Here is a 19,114-nt window from a genome sequence, read left to right on the forward strand (position 1 = left end):
GGTTCTAATCCCGGCTCCGCCACTCATCTGCTGTGTTATCTTGGGCCAGTTGCTTCACTTCCCTGAGCCTCAGTGCCCTCATTTTCTAAAATGGGGATTAAGACTGTGAGCCCCATGTGGCATGGGCATAGGGACTGTGTCCAACCCAATTACCTTGTATCTACCCTAGCACTTAGTACAGTGCCTGGCACATAGGAAGCGTTTAACCAATACCCCAATTATTATTATTATTATTATTGTTAGGAGATGGGAGGAAGGAGGCAGGGGAGAGGGAGGGTCTGTATGTTCTCAATATGAGCTGATGATCCCTGCAGCTCAAAGACAGAACCCAAGGGGAAGTGAGATAGTGGAGGAGGGGGAAGTCCCATCAGACAAGGGGAATGAAGAAAATAAGATAATTCTTTACCCCATATGGTGCTCTTTCTCAGCCCACTTTTGGGAGAACAGCAGGATGTAGGTGGTGGGAAAGAGCAAAGTGTGACTGTTTCCAATTCTGCACAATTCCAGTCCGGGCATGTTGCCATTGCGTAATGCCAAGACACCCGACCCCCCAAATCCTCACTGCCAGCTCTCAGACCCTTGGGGGGTGCTGGGAGGGCTGAGCCTGCAGCTGATAACCAGAAAAATGATATAATAACAATAATAATAATTGCAGTATTTGTAAAGTGTCTACTACGAACCAAGTACTGCACTAAACACTGAGGTAGATACAATATCAACTGGTCCCAAATGGAGCTCAGATTTGAAGTTCGAGGGAGCACAGATACTGAATCCCCATTTTGCAGATGAGGGAACTGAGACGCAGAGAAATTAAGTGACTTGCCCAAGGTCACACAGCAGGCATGTGGTGGAGCAGGGATTAGAACCCAGGTCCTCTGAATTCCAGGCCTGTGCTATTTCCACTGTGTCATGTTGCTTCACAGGAAGTGTTTCTGGAAGAAACTGACTCTCCAGATCATTCCATTTCCAGGATGTTGGGATAATCAATGGTCTGCTTATAAGAGACTAGTTAAAAGGTGACTCTACTAGTTGCATCATGCAATAAATAAAAATTGAAACTGAACTTTTCAGCAGGAAACAGGGACTGCAGCAAAATTATTATAAGGTCACAGACCCTTTGGTCTTTGGGTTACGTGTTCCCTATATCTTTATATAATAAGATTGGTTTGATTTTGAGAAAAAAATGCTACTTGCTAATTATGAATCAGGCAGATTCAAAGTAAAGAACTCGAAGTATACTTACATTCCTGTTTAAACGTGAAATATTCTGTTAAATGTCTACATTCATGGTTCCCACGAAGTAAAAACAGTGTTTTAGGGTAAAGGATTTTCAAGGCCCACAAATATAGCACACACTGAAAAACAAAAGGAAGCAATGTCAAAGCAAGGAACATTTTCGATGAAGATTTGCATAATTCAGAAGGGTCATTTCTCAATTCAAGAGCCATTCACACCCACTTCTTCTCCGTATGGTTCTGTGATATTCCACCAACAAGTTTATACTCTTTCACCGGTGTAGAATTTCTAATGGACGTCAGTCAATCGACTGATTATTTGCCATTGACCGAGGTTCCACTCCCAACTCCACCAATCAGCTGCTATGTAAACTTGGACAAGTCACTTCACTTCTCTATGCCTCAGTTACCTCACCTGCAAAATGGGGCTTAAGACTGTGAGTACTTTGTGGGACAGGGACTGTGTCCATCCCAACTACCTTGTATGTACTTCAGCACCTAATACAATAAAGAGGCCCCCGATTCCTGCCATCAGTGTGATGTCAGTAAGCCCTTCCTTTCCCATTTTTCCCAAGACTCCTAAGCACCGTCATTCTCACATTTCTACAGCCCAAGTGCTGCAGAAACCTTGGCTTCCATTTTACATGCACGACTATCCTATTGAAGCAGTGTAACCTAATGGAGAGAGCAAGAGCCTGGGAATCAGAGAACCTGGGTTCTAATCCAGGCTCTGTCACTTTCATTCACTCATTCAATCATATTTATTGAGTTCTTACTGTGTGCTGAGCACTGTACTAAGTGCTTGGAAGAGTACAACAGAACAATAAACTGACTCATTCCCTGCCCACAAGGAGATTTCAGTCTTGAGGATGCTTCCCTGTTGTGTGACCTTGGGCAAGTCCCTTCATTTCTCTGGCCTCAGTTCCCTCATCTGCAAAATGGGGATTCCATATCCACTCCACCTTCTACTTAGACTCTGAGCCCCATGGGACCTGACGATCTTGTACGTTCCTCAGTGCTTGGCACAAGGTAAGTGCTTAACAAAACCACAATTACCATTATTATTAATAGTGATAATAATAATAATAATAATAATAATAATGGCATTTGTTAAGCACTTACTGTGTGGAAAGCATTCTTCTAAGTGCTGGGGTAGATACAAGGTAATCAGGTTGTCTCACATGGGGCTCACACTTCTAATCTTCATTTTACAGATGAGGTAACTGAGGCACAGAGAAGTTAAGTGACTTGCCCAAAGTCACACAGCTGATACAAGGCAGACCTGGGATTAGAACCTATGACCTCTGACTCCCAAACCCTTGCTCTTTCCTTTAAGCCATGCTGCTTCCCTATCATTATTATTACTATTATTATTATTGTCATTGATAGGGGACCCTGATCTAACTCTTCCTTACCCATCCCACAGGACTCAAAATCAGGAGGAAAGAGGAACTTAACCTTATATCAAGCCAAGTGTTGGGAGGTGATTGAATCTATGGGAAAATAGCTCTGCCCAATACCAACTGAAGGGAGATGAGTGAATGAGTTAAGGAAAATTCAAGTGCCTTCCGCAGAGAAAAGCATGCTGAGTAGCTTCTTTGGAGAACTGGCCACCTGGTATTCCCTGAAGTACAATTTTAGCCCAAGCAAGCTTTTAAACTGTTTCTTTTCTTCTCAATTTTCAGATGAGAAATAGCATGGCCAAGTGGAAAGAGCATGGACCTGGGAGTCTGAGGCCCTGGGTTCTAATCCCACTTTGCCACTTGTCTGCTGTGTGACTTTGGGACAGTCCCTTAACTTCTCTGGGCCTCAGTTTCTTTATCTGTAAAATGGGGATCCAATACCTGGTCTCCATCTCTCTTTGACTGTAGACCCCATGTGGGACAAGGACTGCACACCTGATTGTCCCAGTGCTTAGTACAGAGTTTGGCACATTGCACTTCACAAGTATCACCACCATTTTTATTAATTATTATATTTTTCTCCTCCAAATCCTCCAGGAGTATGTAGGAAAAGTCACTTGGAGTACAACTGTTTCTCAAGGAGAAAAGTGGCCACAAAAAAAACTTCTTTTCTACCCTGCCTAGAAAGCAGTTGTTAATGTCTCCTCCATTAATGGAGGAAAAGAATGGAGAGAGGGAGCCCAATATTGGTTTTTAAGAGGCAATTAAGGTCCAGAGCCAGTGGCGGACAACAGCCAAGGAAAGCCAGGTGGCCTAATGGATAAAGCACAGGCCTAGAAGTCAGAAAGACCTGGGCAACTCACTTGCCTGCTGTGTGACCCTGGGCAAGTCACTTCACTTCTCTGTGCTTCAGTTACCTCATCTGTAAAATGGGGATTAAGACGGTGGGCCCTTATGTGGGACATGGACTGTGTCCAATGTGATTCACTTATATCTTACCCCAATGTTTAGTACAGTGCCTGGCTCATACGAAGCGCTTAACAGATACCATAAAAAAGAAATAATAATAAGGAAAAGTGATAGGGGAACAAGGCAATGTTTTTAATACTGTGGAGGCCTGGCCACTATCTTTATGTGGGCCATATTACTTTCAGGATCTTGAGACAGGCTAGGATTGTTCATGATTAATAAAGCAATCAGTGGCATCATTGTAGCAGTTACTGTCACAGCATTGGAGCAAGCACTTGGGCAAGAGCAATGCAATAGACTTGGCAGATCCTTGATGTAAAGGAGCTTACAGAGCTGGGTTTCCTACAGGCTTTGGGTGGAGATTCGGGTTGCTGTTTTGTGGCAAAGAGCCTCTCTCTATAATTTGGAGACTTTTATTTCTGAGGGGTGAGAAGTGAGGGGAAGTCATTTCTCACGACCAAAGTACGGTCAGTCTTCAATCTGATGCAATCCTCTCACACATTTTGACCCACCATTTTTTTTAATGGCATTTGCTAAGCACCTTCTATGTGGCAAGCACTGTTCAAAGCACTGCGGTGGACAGAAGTTAATCAAGTGAGACAGTACTTGCTTGATCCACATGGGGCTCTCAGTCAAGTAGGAGGGAGAACATGTAATGAATCCCCATTTTACAGTTCAGGAAAGTGTGGCACAAAGAAGTGAAGTGATTTGCCCACGGTCACACAGAAGACCAGTGATGAAGCCGGGATTAAAACCCAGGTCCTTTGGCTACCAGGCCCGTGCTTTATCCACTATGCCACGCTGCTTCCAAATGAGTACTTTTCACCTGATATTTTGGTTCTTAAATGGGGAGGGATTAGTGTAACACCAGTCCTGATTTTGTGATAGCGGGATCCTCGAGGAACACATAAATGGAGGTCATGCTGAGCCCTCTGAGTTACACAGAGTCCATGTCTTTAGATCTATCTATGTGTGTCCTCTCACAGTGCTTAGTACAGTGCTTGGGACAGAGTAAGCACTTGATAAATACTATTCTACTATTGCTACAAACATCACCCTTCCCAGTACTAGCTGGCCAACATAAACAATGACCAGAACACAAACTATCTATTCATAATAAACGAATGCTAATCTCTGCCTAGCCTAAACCCTAAACTGTGTTTTAACTTATTAACTAGGCCACTATTAATCATGCCAGCCAAACTGGCTTTGACTTTGGCTATGAAGCAATGTGGCCTGGTGGAAAGCGCATGCACATGAGAGAAAAGAGGACCTGAGTTCTAATCCTGACTCTGCCGCTTGTCTGCTGGTTGACCTTGGGTAAATCACTTCACTTCCCTGGGCCTCAGTTATCTCATCTGCAAAATGGGGATTGAGACTTCGTGCCCCATGTGGGACAGGGACGGGGTCCAACCCGATTTGCTGGTATCCATCCCAGCACTTTACAGTGCCTGGCACACAGTAAGCGCTTAACAAATACCACAACTATTATTATTATTATTTTTCTCTCCACTTAAATCACACTCAGTAGCAAGGGAACTGGACAAATATTAAGCAGGTGATGACAATGCCCATTTTAATCTGATTGATGCAATCATCCCTGAGAGAGTTATCAAAAATCTTAAAACTCCGCTGGGGCCTAAAGAGCTCAGAGGCATCAAGTTACTGAAAACTTGTCAAAGAAAAAGGTTCAGTCTCTAATGTGAGAGGCAAGCTTCAGAACTTCAGAACTCCAGTACCGAAAGTCTTCCCCCTCAGTGGCCCAAATCTTTTTTACCCCTTTGATCTCTTGGCAATCAGGACTGATATATTACCTACCTTTATGGCCCCCTGATAAGCCTTTGTTAAGAACTAGAGCACTATTAGCCTTCCAGGATATCCTCCAAACCATCCCTACCCTTTAGAGACACTCACTTCAGGTAAAAATAAGTGGAAATCAAATCAAGCAGCCACTGACTTTCACTTCCTTCTTTCACAGCACTGATTCTGGAAATCTTGTCCTTCATCTCTGATCCTACACTGAGAGGCTAAGGACAATCAATTGCTGACTCTTTCCAGACTTCCCCACTACTGACCAAATCAGGTTGCATTTATGTTCTTACAAAACAGAACTATTCAAGTGGGTTCAGAGACCATTCAGTTATTCATTCATTCAATCATATTTATTTATTTATTGAGCGCGTACTGTGTGCAAAGCACTGTACTAAGCACTTGGGAAGTACAAGTTGGTAACATATAGAGACGGTCCCTACCCAGCAGTGGGCTCACAGTCTAAGGGGGAGACAGAGAACAAAACAAAACATATTAACAAAATTAAATAAATAGAATATGTACAAGTAAAATAGAGTAATAAATATGTAAAAACATATATACATATATACAGGTGCTGTGGGGAAGGGAAGGAGGTAAGGGGGGGGGGGTTGAGGGGCGAGGAGGGGGAGAGGAAGGAGGGGGCTCAATCTGGGAAGGCCAAAGAGAATTAGTGTGCCACCTTGCATAAAGCCGGCGCTTTCACATAATTGATTTATTTCTATTAATGTCTGTCTTCCCCACTAGGCTGTAAGCTCACTGTGGGCAGGGAATGTGTCCATTTATTGTTATGTTGTACTCTCCCAGGCGCTTAGTACAGTGCTCTGCACACAGTAAGCACTCAATAAATATAACTGAATGAGTTATTTTTGTCCTCACAAAATGTTTTTTTTTTCTGATTTAAGGTGATGGACTGTGCTTTGCAATGCTGAATATTATATTTCTCTACAGTTTATTTAGTAAAGTGTGCGTGACTGCGTGAATCTCAATCTTTTCTCACAATAAATAGCATTTATCAAGTGCTCACTGTGTGCACAACACTGTACTAAGCGCTTGGGAGAGTACAATACAAGAATGTTCGTAGTCATGTTCACTGACCGCGAGGGGGAGGGGGAGACTGACATTAAAATGTAAATGAATAATTAATAATATATAATTTATAGATATAATAATAATAATGGCATTTGTTAAGCACTTACTATGTGTGAAGCACTGTTCTAACACCGGGGAGGTTACAAGGTGATCAGGTTGTCCCAACGGGGGCTCACAGTTTTAATTCCCATTTTACAGATGAGGTAACTGAGGCACAGAGAAGTTAAGTGACTTGCCCAAAGTCACATAGCTGACAGTTGGCAAAGCCAGAATTTGAACCCATGACCTCTGACTCCAAAGCCTGGGCTCTTTCCACTGAGCCATGGTGCTTCTCTAGATATGTATATAAGTGCTGTGGAGCTAAGAGAAGCAATGTTGCCTAGTGACTAGAGTACGGGTCTGTCAGTCAGAAGGACCAGAGTTCTAATTCTGATTCCGCCACTTGTCTGCTGTCACTTCACTTTTCTGTGCCTTGGTTACCTCACCAGTAAAATAGGATTATGACCGTGAGCCCCATGTGGGACATGGACGGGGTCCACCCTAATTAGCTTGTATCTAGCCCAGTGCTCAGTACAGTGCCTGATAAATAGTAAGCGCTTAACAAACACAACAAAAAGAAAGAAAAAGTACACAGACGATTAGCTCAAGTCAGCTGCAAAAGCAGCATGGCATTGTGGATAGAGCACAGGCCTTGGAGTCAGACCATCATGGGTTCTAATCGAGGCTCTACCACTTGTCTATTATGTGGCCTTGGGCAAGTCACTTCACTTATCTATGCTTCATTCATTCATTCATTCATTCAATCGTATTTATTGAGCGCTTACTGTGTGCAGAGCACTGTACTAAGCGCTTGGGAAGTTCAAGCTGGTGACATATAGAGACGGTCCCTACCCAACAACGGGCTCACAGCCTAGAAGGGGGAGACAGACAACAAAACAAAACATGTGGACAGGTGTCAAGTCGTCAGAATAAACAGAATTAAAGCTAAATGCACATCATTAACAAAATAAATAGAATAGTAAATATGTACAAGGGCCTCAGTTACTTTATCTGTAAAATGGGGATTGAGATTGTGAGCCCTATGTGGGACAGGGACTGTGTCCAACCCGATTTGCTTGTATCCTGGCACATGATAAACCTTAACAAATACCATAATCATTATTAATTATTATTATTAAGAGCCCCTGGGCAAACCTCACTCCAAGGTGAGGCAAATGGTTGTGAGAAGGATTTAAATGGAACAACCCAGAGAGGGAGACAGGATAATAATAATGGTACTTGTTAAGTGCTTACTTTGCTTAGTACAGTGCTCTGCACACAGTAAGTGCTCAATAAATATGGTTGAATGAATGAATGTGCCAGGCATTGTACTGAGTGCTGGGGTGGTCCCTGTCCCATGTGGGGTTCACAGTCTCAATCCCCATTTTAGAGATGAGGTAACTGAGGTCCAGAGGAGTGAAGTGACCTGCCCAAGGCCACGCAGCACACAAGTGGTGGAGCTGGGATTAGAACCCATGACCTTCTGACTCCCAGACCTGCGCTCTAATCACTGTACCATGCTGCTACTCACGAAGAGAGATGGAGAGAGGCAGCCAAGGACCCAGTGAGGAAAGAGCACCGGCCTGGGCATCAGTGGACCTGAGTTCTAATTCTGGACCCGCCCCTGACTGCTGTGTGACTGTGGGGAAGTCACTTAACTTCTCAGTGCCGACTGTAAGCCTGTTGTTGGGCAGGGATTGTCTCTATGTGTTGCTGAACTGTACTTTCCAAGCGCTTAATACAGCTCTCTGCACACAGTAAGTGGTCAATCAATACAATTGAATGACTGAATGATTGACTCAATATCTGTTCTCCCTCCTACTTGGGCTGTGAGCCTCACATGGGACAGGAAATGTGCCCCACCTGATTGAGCCTGGTGCTTGGAACGGTACTTTGCACATAGTAAGCTCTTAACAAATACCTTTGAAAAAAAGTAGATGAATACAGAGACTGAGATGAGATAGAAAAGGAGAGTGACAGATGAACTGAAAAGGAGGAAGAGAAGTGTTGGGCCCAGTCTAGTTTACGGGGCCATATCTGACCATGGCAAAGGTGAACAATGGATGGGCTTACATTGGCTTTGAGGGCACCGCTTAAATTTTTCTCCTTATTTCAGGGGGTTTACACAGGGACCGGGTGAAAGGGTATACAAGGTGTGCCTGCTAGATGAAGCAGGGAACTACCATTAATCACCAAATGTGACCTTTAGGCAGCTGAGAGTTGCCTCACCTCAACTCGTTCAATTGATCATATTTATCAAGCGCTTACTGTGTGCAGAGCACTGTACTAAGTCCTTGGGAAAGTACATTACAACAATAAACAGGGACATTCCCTGCCCGCAACAAGCTCACAGTCTAGAGGTGGGGAAAGAGACATTGATATAAATAAATAAAATGACAGATAGGGACCTAAGTTCTGGGGGCTGGAAGGTGGGGAAGAGCAAAGGGAGCAAGTCAGGGCAACACAGAAGGGAGTGGGAGATGAGGGAAAGTGGGGCTTAGTCAGGGAGGGCCTCTCAGAGGAGATGTGCCTTTGATAAAGCTTTGAAAGGGGGTAGAATCACAGCATTAAGGGACATATCTTTGAATTATATATTATAAATGACATTCATTTATTTTAATGTTGGTCACCCCCTCTAGACTGGACAGGAACATGTCTGCTAATTCTTTGGTACTGTACATTCCCAAGTGCTCAGTACAGTGCTCTGCACGTAGTTCACACTCAATAAAACCCACTGACTGGCTGACTTTCGCACTTCCACAGCTGTGCCAATAGGATAAAAAGAGCAACTCGGGCACAGATCACCAGGAAGTAGAATCCGGGACTACTTCTGGGTCAGGGGCTTCCACATTCAGGTCAGTGCAAGCTTAGGTTCTGTGACTCAGCCCTTACTAAGCTGGAGAAGCAGCGTGGCTCAGTGGAAAGAACCCGGGCTTGGGAGTCAGAGGTCATGGGTTCAAATCTCAGCTCTGTCACTTGTCAGCTGTGTGACTTAGGGCAAGTCACTTAATTTCTCTGTGCCTCAGTTACCTCATCTGAAAAATGGGGATTAAGACAGTGAACCCCACATGGGACAACCTGATCACCTTGTTTCCTCCCCAGCGCTTAGAACAGTGCTTTGCACATAGTAAGCACTTAACAAATGCCATTATTATTATTATTATTATTATTATTATTATTATTATTATCATCATCAGGTCAGAACCAAGGTAGATTGGGTCCACCCAGACTCAAGATTTCTTCTCTGCATGGTGACCTAAAAGCTCGCTGTAGGAAGGGAACGCGTCAGACAACTGTTGTGTTGAACTCTGTCAAGCGCTTAGTACAGTGCTCAAAAAATACCATTCAGTCATTCATTCATTCAATCGCATTTACTAAGTGCTTACTGTGTGCAGAGCACTGTACTAAGCTCTTGTAAAGTACACAAATTGTTTGGTTGAGCGTGCACCAAGCAAGATACATTTCTGAAGAGGGAAGTGCCGTTTCCTGATTCCAGGGAGGGTTACATGTAGCGTTATTTTTTCCCTTCAACATTCAAATCTTTAAGGATCCAATTCTCCACATCCCATTTTCTGCTCCAAATGCCATCTGCAGCTCAACTGAAGCTATTTCTCCAACAAGAATACAGAACCCTCGGGGAGTCTGCACTTGCGAATGTGAGAGAACTCGTTCCGAACATAACGTGTGTGTGTGTGCTGAATTATTTGTTGAAAGCTTCCCATGCTGTTTCGGCATCCTGTTGTGACCGAGCATTTACATGGCCTGGATTGCGGTGGCAGAGCTAACATCCCACACGCTCTAATTGAAACAGAAACACTCTCGATACAAAATGTTCCTCACACAACTATTTTCCATTCCCAGCTTCCGGCACACATCACCCTGCTTTGCTTCCTAAATGGACACTGCTAATTAAATCATCATAGCGCTATTAAGCACTGAGTATGTCCCAAGCATTGTGCTATAAGCTGGGGTAGATATAAGAGAATCAGCTTGGACAGAGTCCCTGTCCTACATAGGGCTCACAACCTTGTTCATTCATTCATTCAACCACCCATTCATTCAATCCTATCTATTGAGTGCTTACATTGTGCAGAGCACTGTACTAAGCGCTAGGGACAATACACTACAACAATAAACAGACATATTCCCTGCCCAAAATAAGCTTACAGTTTAGAGGGTTGGCTAAGGAGGAGGGAGAATAAGTATAGAATCCTTATGTTACGGTTGTGGAAGCTGAGGCACAGAGAGGTTAAGGACTTGTCTGAGGTCACACAGCAGGCAGCTGGAGGCAGGATTAGGATCCAGGACCAGATCCACACTTCTGCTGCTTCTCAATAACAATAATAATGATGGCATTTGTTAAGCGCTATGTGCAAAGCACTGTTCTAAGCGCTGGGGGGATAATCAAGGTTGTCCCACATGGGGCTCACAGTCTTAATCCCCATTTTAAAGATGAGTTAACTGAGGCTAGAGAAGTTACGTGACTTGTCCAAGGTCACACAGCAGACATGTGGCAGAGCTGGGATTCGAACCCATGACCTCTGACTCCCAAGCCCATGCTCTTTCCACTGAGCCATGCTGCTTCTACCCAATGGACTGAAATCAGGTCCACTGTCTTAACAAATACCATTATTATTATTATTACTATTGTTATTATTATTATTATTCTCTGGGCCTCAGTTCCCTCATCTATAAAATGGCGATTAAATGCCTGTTCTCTCTCCTAACTCTGCAAGCCCCATTTGTAACTTGATTATCCTGTAGCTATCCCAGGGCTTAGTAATAATAATACACACAAGTGCTTAACAAATACCATAATTATTATTTTATCATTATTAACAATGGTATTTGTTAAGCACATACTATGTGCCAGGCACTGTACTAAGCACTGGGGTGAATACAAGCAAATTGGGTTGGACACAGTCCCTGTCCACCTTGAGCATATAGCTTTAATTCTATTTGTTCTGACTGTTTTGACATCTGTCTACATATTTTGTCGTGTTGTCTGTCTCCCCCTTCTAGACTGTGAGCCCGTTGTTGGGTAGGGACCATCTCTATATGTTGCTGACTTATACTTCCCAAGCGCTTAGTACAGTGCTCTGCACACAGTAAGCTCTCAATAAATACAATTGGATGAATGAATGGTCTCAATCCCCATTTTATAGATGAGGTACCTGAGGCACAGAGAAGTGAAGTGACTTGCCCAAGGTCACATGTAAGACAAGTGGTAGGGCTGGGATTAGAACCCATGACCTTGTGACTGCCAGGCCTATGCTCTATCCAGTACATCACCACTGGCATACTGATTACCTTTTATCTACCCCAGAGCTCAGAACAGTGCTTGGCAAATGGTACGTGCTTAACAACAAATACATCATTATATAGTAAGGTTTTAACAAATACATTCATTCATTCATTCAATCCTATTTATTGAGCTCTTACTGTGTGCAGAGCACTGTACTAAGCGCTTGGGAAGTACAAGTCGGCAACATATAGAGACGGTCCCTACCCAACAACGGGCTCACAGTCTAGAAGGGGGAGACAGACAACAAAACAAAACATGTAGACAGGTGTCAAAATCGTCAGAACAAATAGAATTACAGCTATATGCACATCTTTAACAAAATAAATAGAACAGTAAATATGTACAAGTAAAATAAATAGACCATTATTATTATTATTATTAGACCATCTGAACTTGCAGGTGGAAGCCTTAAAAGCAACTGACCTGAAGAAAATATCCATCTCAAACAAGAATATGCCTGTCTTCCCCTCTAGACCGTAAACTCCTGATGTAATGTCTTCTCTCAAGCGCTTAGCCCAGTGCTCTGCACGCAGTAAGTGCTCAACAGCATCTATTGATTGACTGACAATGACCACTACCTGAACAAAGATGATCCTCAGATGTTCCTATGCCACCTCTAGCCAAAATAGACTATGACATCACCTTTACTGAGGTTCTCTTCCTCTTCATTATTTTTTTATCCTTTAAAGTTCTGCTATTTTATCCGGACTTCTCCAGTGTTTAGGCTTCCTAATTGCTGTTGTTCTAGAAAATTTTCCTTATAATTAATGCATTAATTCTTAGTACTTGTACTCTGGGGCAATTTTCTGACTCGTGCAATTTGGAAATCTTAGCAACACATAAATAATACATCCGCCAACACCCATAATGCCAACCAGCCCTTAAAAACACTCTCCTGACTCCTGGAGACTACATCATCAGGTTCCACATGGGGCTCAGATTCTAAGTTCGACAGAGCCCAGGTACTGAATCCTCATTTTGTAGATGAGAGAACTAAGGCATAGAGAAGTGACTTGCCCAAAGTCACACAGCAGGTTAAGTAGTAGACTCAGGATTAGAACCCAGGCCCGACGCCCAGGTCCATGCTCCTTCCACTAGGCTACACTACTGCTCTATTTGCCTTTTCTCATCTCACAAGGATATTGTGAAGAGAAAATGTGATGATGTCAAAATAAAGGAGAATCTTGGTGAAACAAGTCTTTATTTAGAGAAGCAGCAAGGCATAGTGGACAGAGCACAGGCCAATCTGTTCTGTGACCTTGGGCAAGTCACAACTTCTTTGAGCCTCAGTTACCTCATCTGTAAAATGGGAATTAAGACTGTGAGCCCCATATGGGACAAGGACTGTGTCCAACCCAATTTGCTTGTACCTACCCCAGCGCTTAGAAGCTGTTAGCAGCTATGTAGTAAGCACTTAGCAAATGTCATAAAAAGATCTGGAGGACTGACTGTCATTATTATTGTCTTATAATAGTACAGGTGAAATCTTGATACAAAGATACTTAATTTTGAAAGAAACTTATTATAGAGAGTATTTGGTATAACCAAATATGACACTGGAAAACAATTTGGACCCAAGGAAGAGGTGAGGTGAAATAGACATCAGATGTGTTTTCTATACATTTTCATACCATTGCTTGGATATTCACATACTGTTAAAAACATCTGAAAATAAAATTAAAAAGCTTATATAGGCTACAGATCCAAGGAAATGGTTTTTGCACTTTCACATTCCACTGCCTCCTGAAAGGTTTAATTATGGAAGAGGTGGCCTTTAAAGGCAGATTGAAACAAGGATGCAGTTTTGAAATACAGTGGCAGAAAACTAAAAATTACAGTGTTGTCATTTCTGTAGAATTAATTATTTCTGTTCTTCCCATAAAAATGCCAAATGAAGTTGGTATGTCCAGTTCTCACTCTGGCAACTCCATGTCAAAACAGTGTGAATTCAGATTTATAAATGACAGATTTCCTTCCTATCAAAACATTTTAAATCAAGCCCACTGTGACACTACCTTCCCGCCCAAAGCAGCTCTTGCTCAAACGCTGTGAAGAAATCTTTCTCTACAGGAATTTTTTTTGTTTTAGGTTGGTCCCAGCCCCCGTGAAAACGGCAGGTGTCAAAGAAGGCGACATAATGCATTAGGTACTTATATATGTCTACCCACACCCTCATATAACCCTGAATAGGGTTCATTCACCCACCTGAATCAGTCCTACATTCTAATTCGTTTGTGGGGGTGTGTGTTCCTTAGCAGGCCACGAAGACACCCCATGGTTTAACAGGATTAACTTTCTTGCTTGAAAAAGTGAAATGAAACTTAATGAGAAAACAGCTGAGGAGTGCTTGAAATGACCCCTATATAATAGCATTTATTTATTTATTAAGCACATACTAGAGAACTGTTTTAAGTGCTGGGAAACAATAGTCAGGTAGGAAGCAGCACGGCCTAGTGGAAAGAACACGGAGCCTGGGAGTCAGAAGACCTGAGTTCTAATCCTGCCTCTGCCACTTGTCTACTGCGAGACCTTGCACAAGTCACTTAGCTTCTCTGGGCCTCAGTTACCTCATCTGTAAAATGGGGATTAAGACTGTGAGAACCACATGAACTGCATCCAACCTGTATCTCATATGTACTCCTGGCACAAAATAAACGTTTAAAAAGTACCATAAAAAAAAAAAACAGATGGCAGGAATGAGAAGACCACCGCGTGTCTCTTCTTCTTGCTTTTCGACACTTCGCTAGGCTTCACGCATTCAAAAACTTTTATTAAGAACGTCCAACAATCAGAGCATTGGACTAAATGCTCTACATGTTTTGTTTTGTTTTGTTGTTGGTCTCTCCCTTCTAGACTGTGAGCCCATTGTTGGGTAGGGACTGTCTCTATATGTTGCCGACTTGTACTTCCCAAGCACTTAGTACAGTGCTCTGCACACAGTAAACGCTCAATAAATACGACTGAATGAATGAATGAATGAAATGCTGGTAGAGTGTGAGCGGTATTTATTGAGTGCCTACAGTGGGGTAACTGAGGCCCAGGGAAGTTAAGCGACTTGCCCAAAGTCACACAGCTGACAAGTGAAAGAGCCGGAATTAGAACCCACAATTTCTGAGTCCCAAGCTTGTGCTCTTTCCACTAAGCCATGCTGCTTGTTAGGTCAAACTTTCCCTAGCGCTTAGTACAGTGCTTTGCATACAGTAAGCACTCAATACATCTGATTCGATGAATGACTGAACCCCATGTCCTTTTCTTATTCCAAACTCTCCACATCATTAAGGGTCATCAGATAAAATGGGAACTGCGCATTTCCAAGGGCGACGAGGGGGGAGGATTCCCACTTACCTCGATGCTGAAGTAGCCTCTGTCCACGTAGTCCCCCAGGAACAGGTAGCGAGTATTAGCCGGGGACCCGCCCACTTCAAATAGCTTCATTAAGTCGAAAAACTGTCCGTGGATGTCTCCGCAAACTGGAAGAAAAAGTGACGACGCTGGTTAGGGTCACATCCCGGAATTTCTGAACCCGTCCCCCAACTGAGTCTCTGACCTGGAGGACAAAAATAAATTTTGGGCACTTCGTATTAATCACTCTACTAAGCACCGGAGAGGGTACAATATGACAGTAAGTAGACACGTTCCATGCCCACAACGAGCTTACAGCCTAGAGGATAATAACTGTGATATTAGCTAAGATCTTACTATAATAGTTTGTGAAGCACTTACTATGTTCCAAGCACTGTTTTAAGCACTGGAGTAGAAACACGGTATTCAGATTGTTCCATGTGGGGCTCACGGTCTTAATCCCCACTTAACAAATGAGTTAACTGAGGCCCAGAGAAGTGAAGTGACTTACCCAAAGTGACATAGCAGACAAGTGGAAGAGAAGGGATTAAAACCCATGACCTTCTGATTCCCAGGCCTGTGCTCTATCCATTATGCCAGGCTTATGTGCTAAGCTTTGGGATAGATACAAGATAGTCAGGTTGGACATGGTCCCTGTCCCACATAGAACTCACAGTCTTAATCCTCATTTTACAAATGAGGGAATGAGGCCCAGAGAAGGTAATAATAATAATAATGATGGCATTTATTAAGCACTTACTATGTGCAAAGCACTGTTCTAAGTGCTGGGGAGGTTACAAGGTGATCAGGTTGTCCCTCGGGGAGCTCACAGTCTTAATCCCCATTTTACAGATGAGGTAACTGAGGCTCAGAGAAGTGAAGTGACTTGCTCGAAGTCACACAGCTCACAATTGGTGGGGCCGGGGTTTGAATCCATGACCTCTGACTCCAAAGCCCATGCTCTTTCCACTGAGTCATGCTGCTTCTACTAGGTAAGTGACTTGCCCAAGGTCACACAGCAGACAAATGGCAGGGCCGATTAGCGCCCACGTCCTCTGACTCCTGGCCCCCTACTCTTTCCACTAGGCTACGCTGTTTATTGAGCACTTATTGTGTGGAGAGCCCTGAACTAAGTACTTGGGAATGTACAAATCATTGTAGACACCTTCTTTACCCACAAGGCTCTTACAGATTAGAAGCAGAATGGACTAGTGGAAAGAGCCTGGGCCTGGGAATCAGAGGACTATAATAATAATAGTAATGATATTAACTGTGGTATTTCTTAAAAGCTTACTGTTTGCCAAGCACTGTACTAAACACTACGGTAGATACACGATAAAGAGGTCACAAATGGGGCTCAGAGTCTAATTAGGAGGGAGAAAGTGCACTGGATCCTCATTTTTCAGAGCAGGAAACCGAGGGATGGAGTCAGAGGTCATGGGTTCAAATCCCAGCTCTGCCAATTATCAGCTGTGTGACTTTGGGCAAGCCACTTAACTTCTCTGTGCCTCAGCTACCTCATCTGTAAAATGGGGATGAAGATTGTGAGCCCCCCAGGGGGACAACCTGATCACTTTGTAACCTCCCCAGTGCTTAGAACAGTGCTTTGCACATAGTAAGGGCTTAATAAATGCCATTATTATTATTATTATTATTATTATTATTAAAAGTTAAGTGACTTGCCAAAGGTCACACAGCAGGCAAGTGGTAGAGCCGGAATTAGCATCCAGGCCTCTTGACTCTCAGTTCTTTCCGCTAGGCCACACTGCTTCTCTATGATGTCAAGAAGTACTGCATCTATGCTGATCTTGTACTGAGATTAACTATTTTATTAAAAAGATGAATAAAAAGGAATTAAAGATGCTGTTTGAAAATGAAGGTGTCACGTGTGCTGAATGGCAGCCATATTATGGCTTTATATTGGAAACGCTATATTCCTTCTCCTTGTGTTCTTTATGACACCATCGCTCAGCTACACTTGAGAAAGATCATCAATCAATCAACGGTTTTATTGAGCACTTACTATGTGCAGAATACTGTATTAAGTGCTGTACAATACAGCAGGCAATAGACATGTTCCCTGCTCACTAGGAGTTTACAGTTTAGAAGAAGAGTTTACGGTCTAGAGGACAAGAGGCAATAGTAGAAATAGTAGTAGCAGCGACAGCAGCACGTACTGAACACACACTTGGCATGGGGCACTGTACTAAGCGTTTGGGAAGTTCAGCGTAACAAAGTGGCACTTTCCCTGCACACAGGGAATTTACACACATGTTTTTGGCAAGAGCGATCCAAATAAACAAAAGTGAAATGTCAGAAAGAACAGTCTTGAATAAACAATGCCTGCGTTCTTTTTCATTTCTTAGTTTCTTCAACAGTCTTTTGTCAAGAAATGGGAGTTCTGAATTCTATTTTCAAAATGGAAACAGTGCCGTAATTTCATACCCACTCTCTGTCCCTTTTAGCTTGAGTCTTTTTTTTAAAGGTATTTGTTAAGCGCTCACTATGTGCCAGGCCCTGTACTAAATGCTGGGGTAGACACAAGATAATCAGGTAGGACATAGTCCATGTCCCATATGGGGCTCCTAGTCTTCATCCCCATTTTACAGAAGAAGTAACCGAAACCCAGAGAAGTGAAGTGACTTGCCCAAGGTCACCCAGCAGACAAGCGGCAGAGCTTGGATTAGAACACACGTCCTTCTGATTCCCAGGCCCAGGCTCTCTCCACTACACCACGCTGCTTCTCCATTGCAAATGGAAACTGTGTGCTGACCTTGTTCTCCACCTAAGCAAATTTTCACCCAATCAAGTGACACTTATAACAAATCAAGGGTATGTTGTTTCTGAGTTTTTCTGGGGACATTTTTCAGCAGGTTGTTGGGGCTACCATACATTTGACTGACCAGTTCTGAATCACCTGAGACATAAAGTGGCCATTCTCAGCAGTTCAGTCAACCAATTATTGAGTACTTACTATGTGCAGGGCATTGTACTGAGCATTGGGAAGAGCGGAATACAGTAAATAGGTATGAGCCCTGCCTACTGGAAACACGTGTTGATCATTTAAAAAAGTGTTTCCAGGATTTCGTTGGCAGCTAATCACAAATGTAATCTGTTCAATGCACTTTTTCCATCCAAGAGGTGATTCCCTGTTCAGAACTCAAGTTGACATTAATTATTACCACCCAAATGATATTAGTCTTCCTCTTTCAAGCACGTTAAATAGACATTTAACATCTCAGTGTAACTCGGTCGTCTGTACTTACCATAAAATTATATAACTAGTAAGGAATTGAGGCTATAAATGCCTTGAGGGCAGGGAATGTATCAACCATCTCTATTGCACTGTACTCTCCCAGGAGTTTAGTAAGGTGCTCTGTGCATAGTAAGTGCTCGATAAATACCATTAATTGACAATGAAGGAAGGCATGGAAGTACTCATATTCTAAAATCAAAGACCTTAAACGTATTCTGACAAAACGAATCTCTAGACACAGACTCTAGATATAGTCTAGTTTCTGTGTGTCTATGTCTGTGTCTGTGTGTATACTCAATTGTTTATTTTGAACATTCTAGTTGGAAATATTTTTATGCTTGTCTTTCCTGTTAGAGTGCAAGATCCTCATGGGGAAGGAGCCCCATTGCTTTCCCATTTAATCTGGTACAATGCACGTAAATCTAACTACAAACGTTAATTTCTGGGCAAATTCCAGGAATTCCATTTCTTCCCGCTGTGAAATATGAATTCCGAATTTCAAGCCACCTCATCACGAGACAAAATTATAGCATATTCTAACAGAACAACAAAAGTCTGACAACAAAATGTCTCCCATACTATGTAAACACATTTTTTGTTTTTCACCACAGCCTCCCGTGTACTCCCGTGAGAACAAAAATTTTGCCCTTTCATCTACTCTTTA

At 42.9% G+C, this 19,114-nt stretch overlaps 1 protein-coding gene across 2 annotated transcripts in view; it reads right to left on the reverse strand.

Moving 5' to 3' along the window:
• The window catches only part of PPP3CA (protein phosphatase 3 catalytic subunit alpha), a 418,818-nt gene that overhangs the window by 82,801 nt on the left and 316,903 nt on the right, over window positions 1-19,114 (reverse strand). For both annotated transcript variants that reach the window (XM_038769130.1, XM_038769128.1), the window contains exons 3-4: window positions 15,198-15,322; window positions 1,244-1,355 (exon numbers count right to left, since the gene is read on the reverse strand). In XM_038769130.1, coding sequence (XP_038625058.1) covers window positions 1,244-1,355; window positions 15,198-15,322 — 237 coding nt within the window. The remainder of the gene's footprint in view (window positions 1-1,243; window positions 1,356-15,197; window positions 15,323-19,114) is intronic.

Source organism: Tachyglossus aculeatus, chromosome X5, assembly GCF_015852505.1.
Source record: "Tachyglossus aculeatus isolate mTacAcu1 chromosome X5, mTacAcu1.pri, whole genome shotgun sequence".
NCBI classification, from domain to species: Eukaryota; Metazoa; Chordata; class Mammalia; order Monotremata; family Tachyglossidae; genus Tachyglossus; species Tachyglossus aculeatus.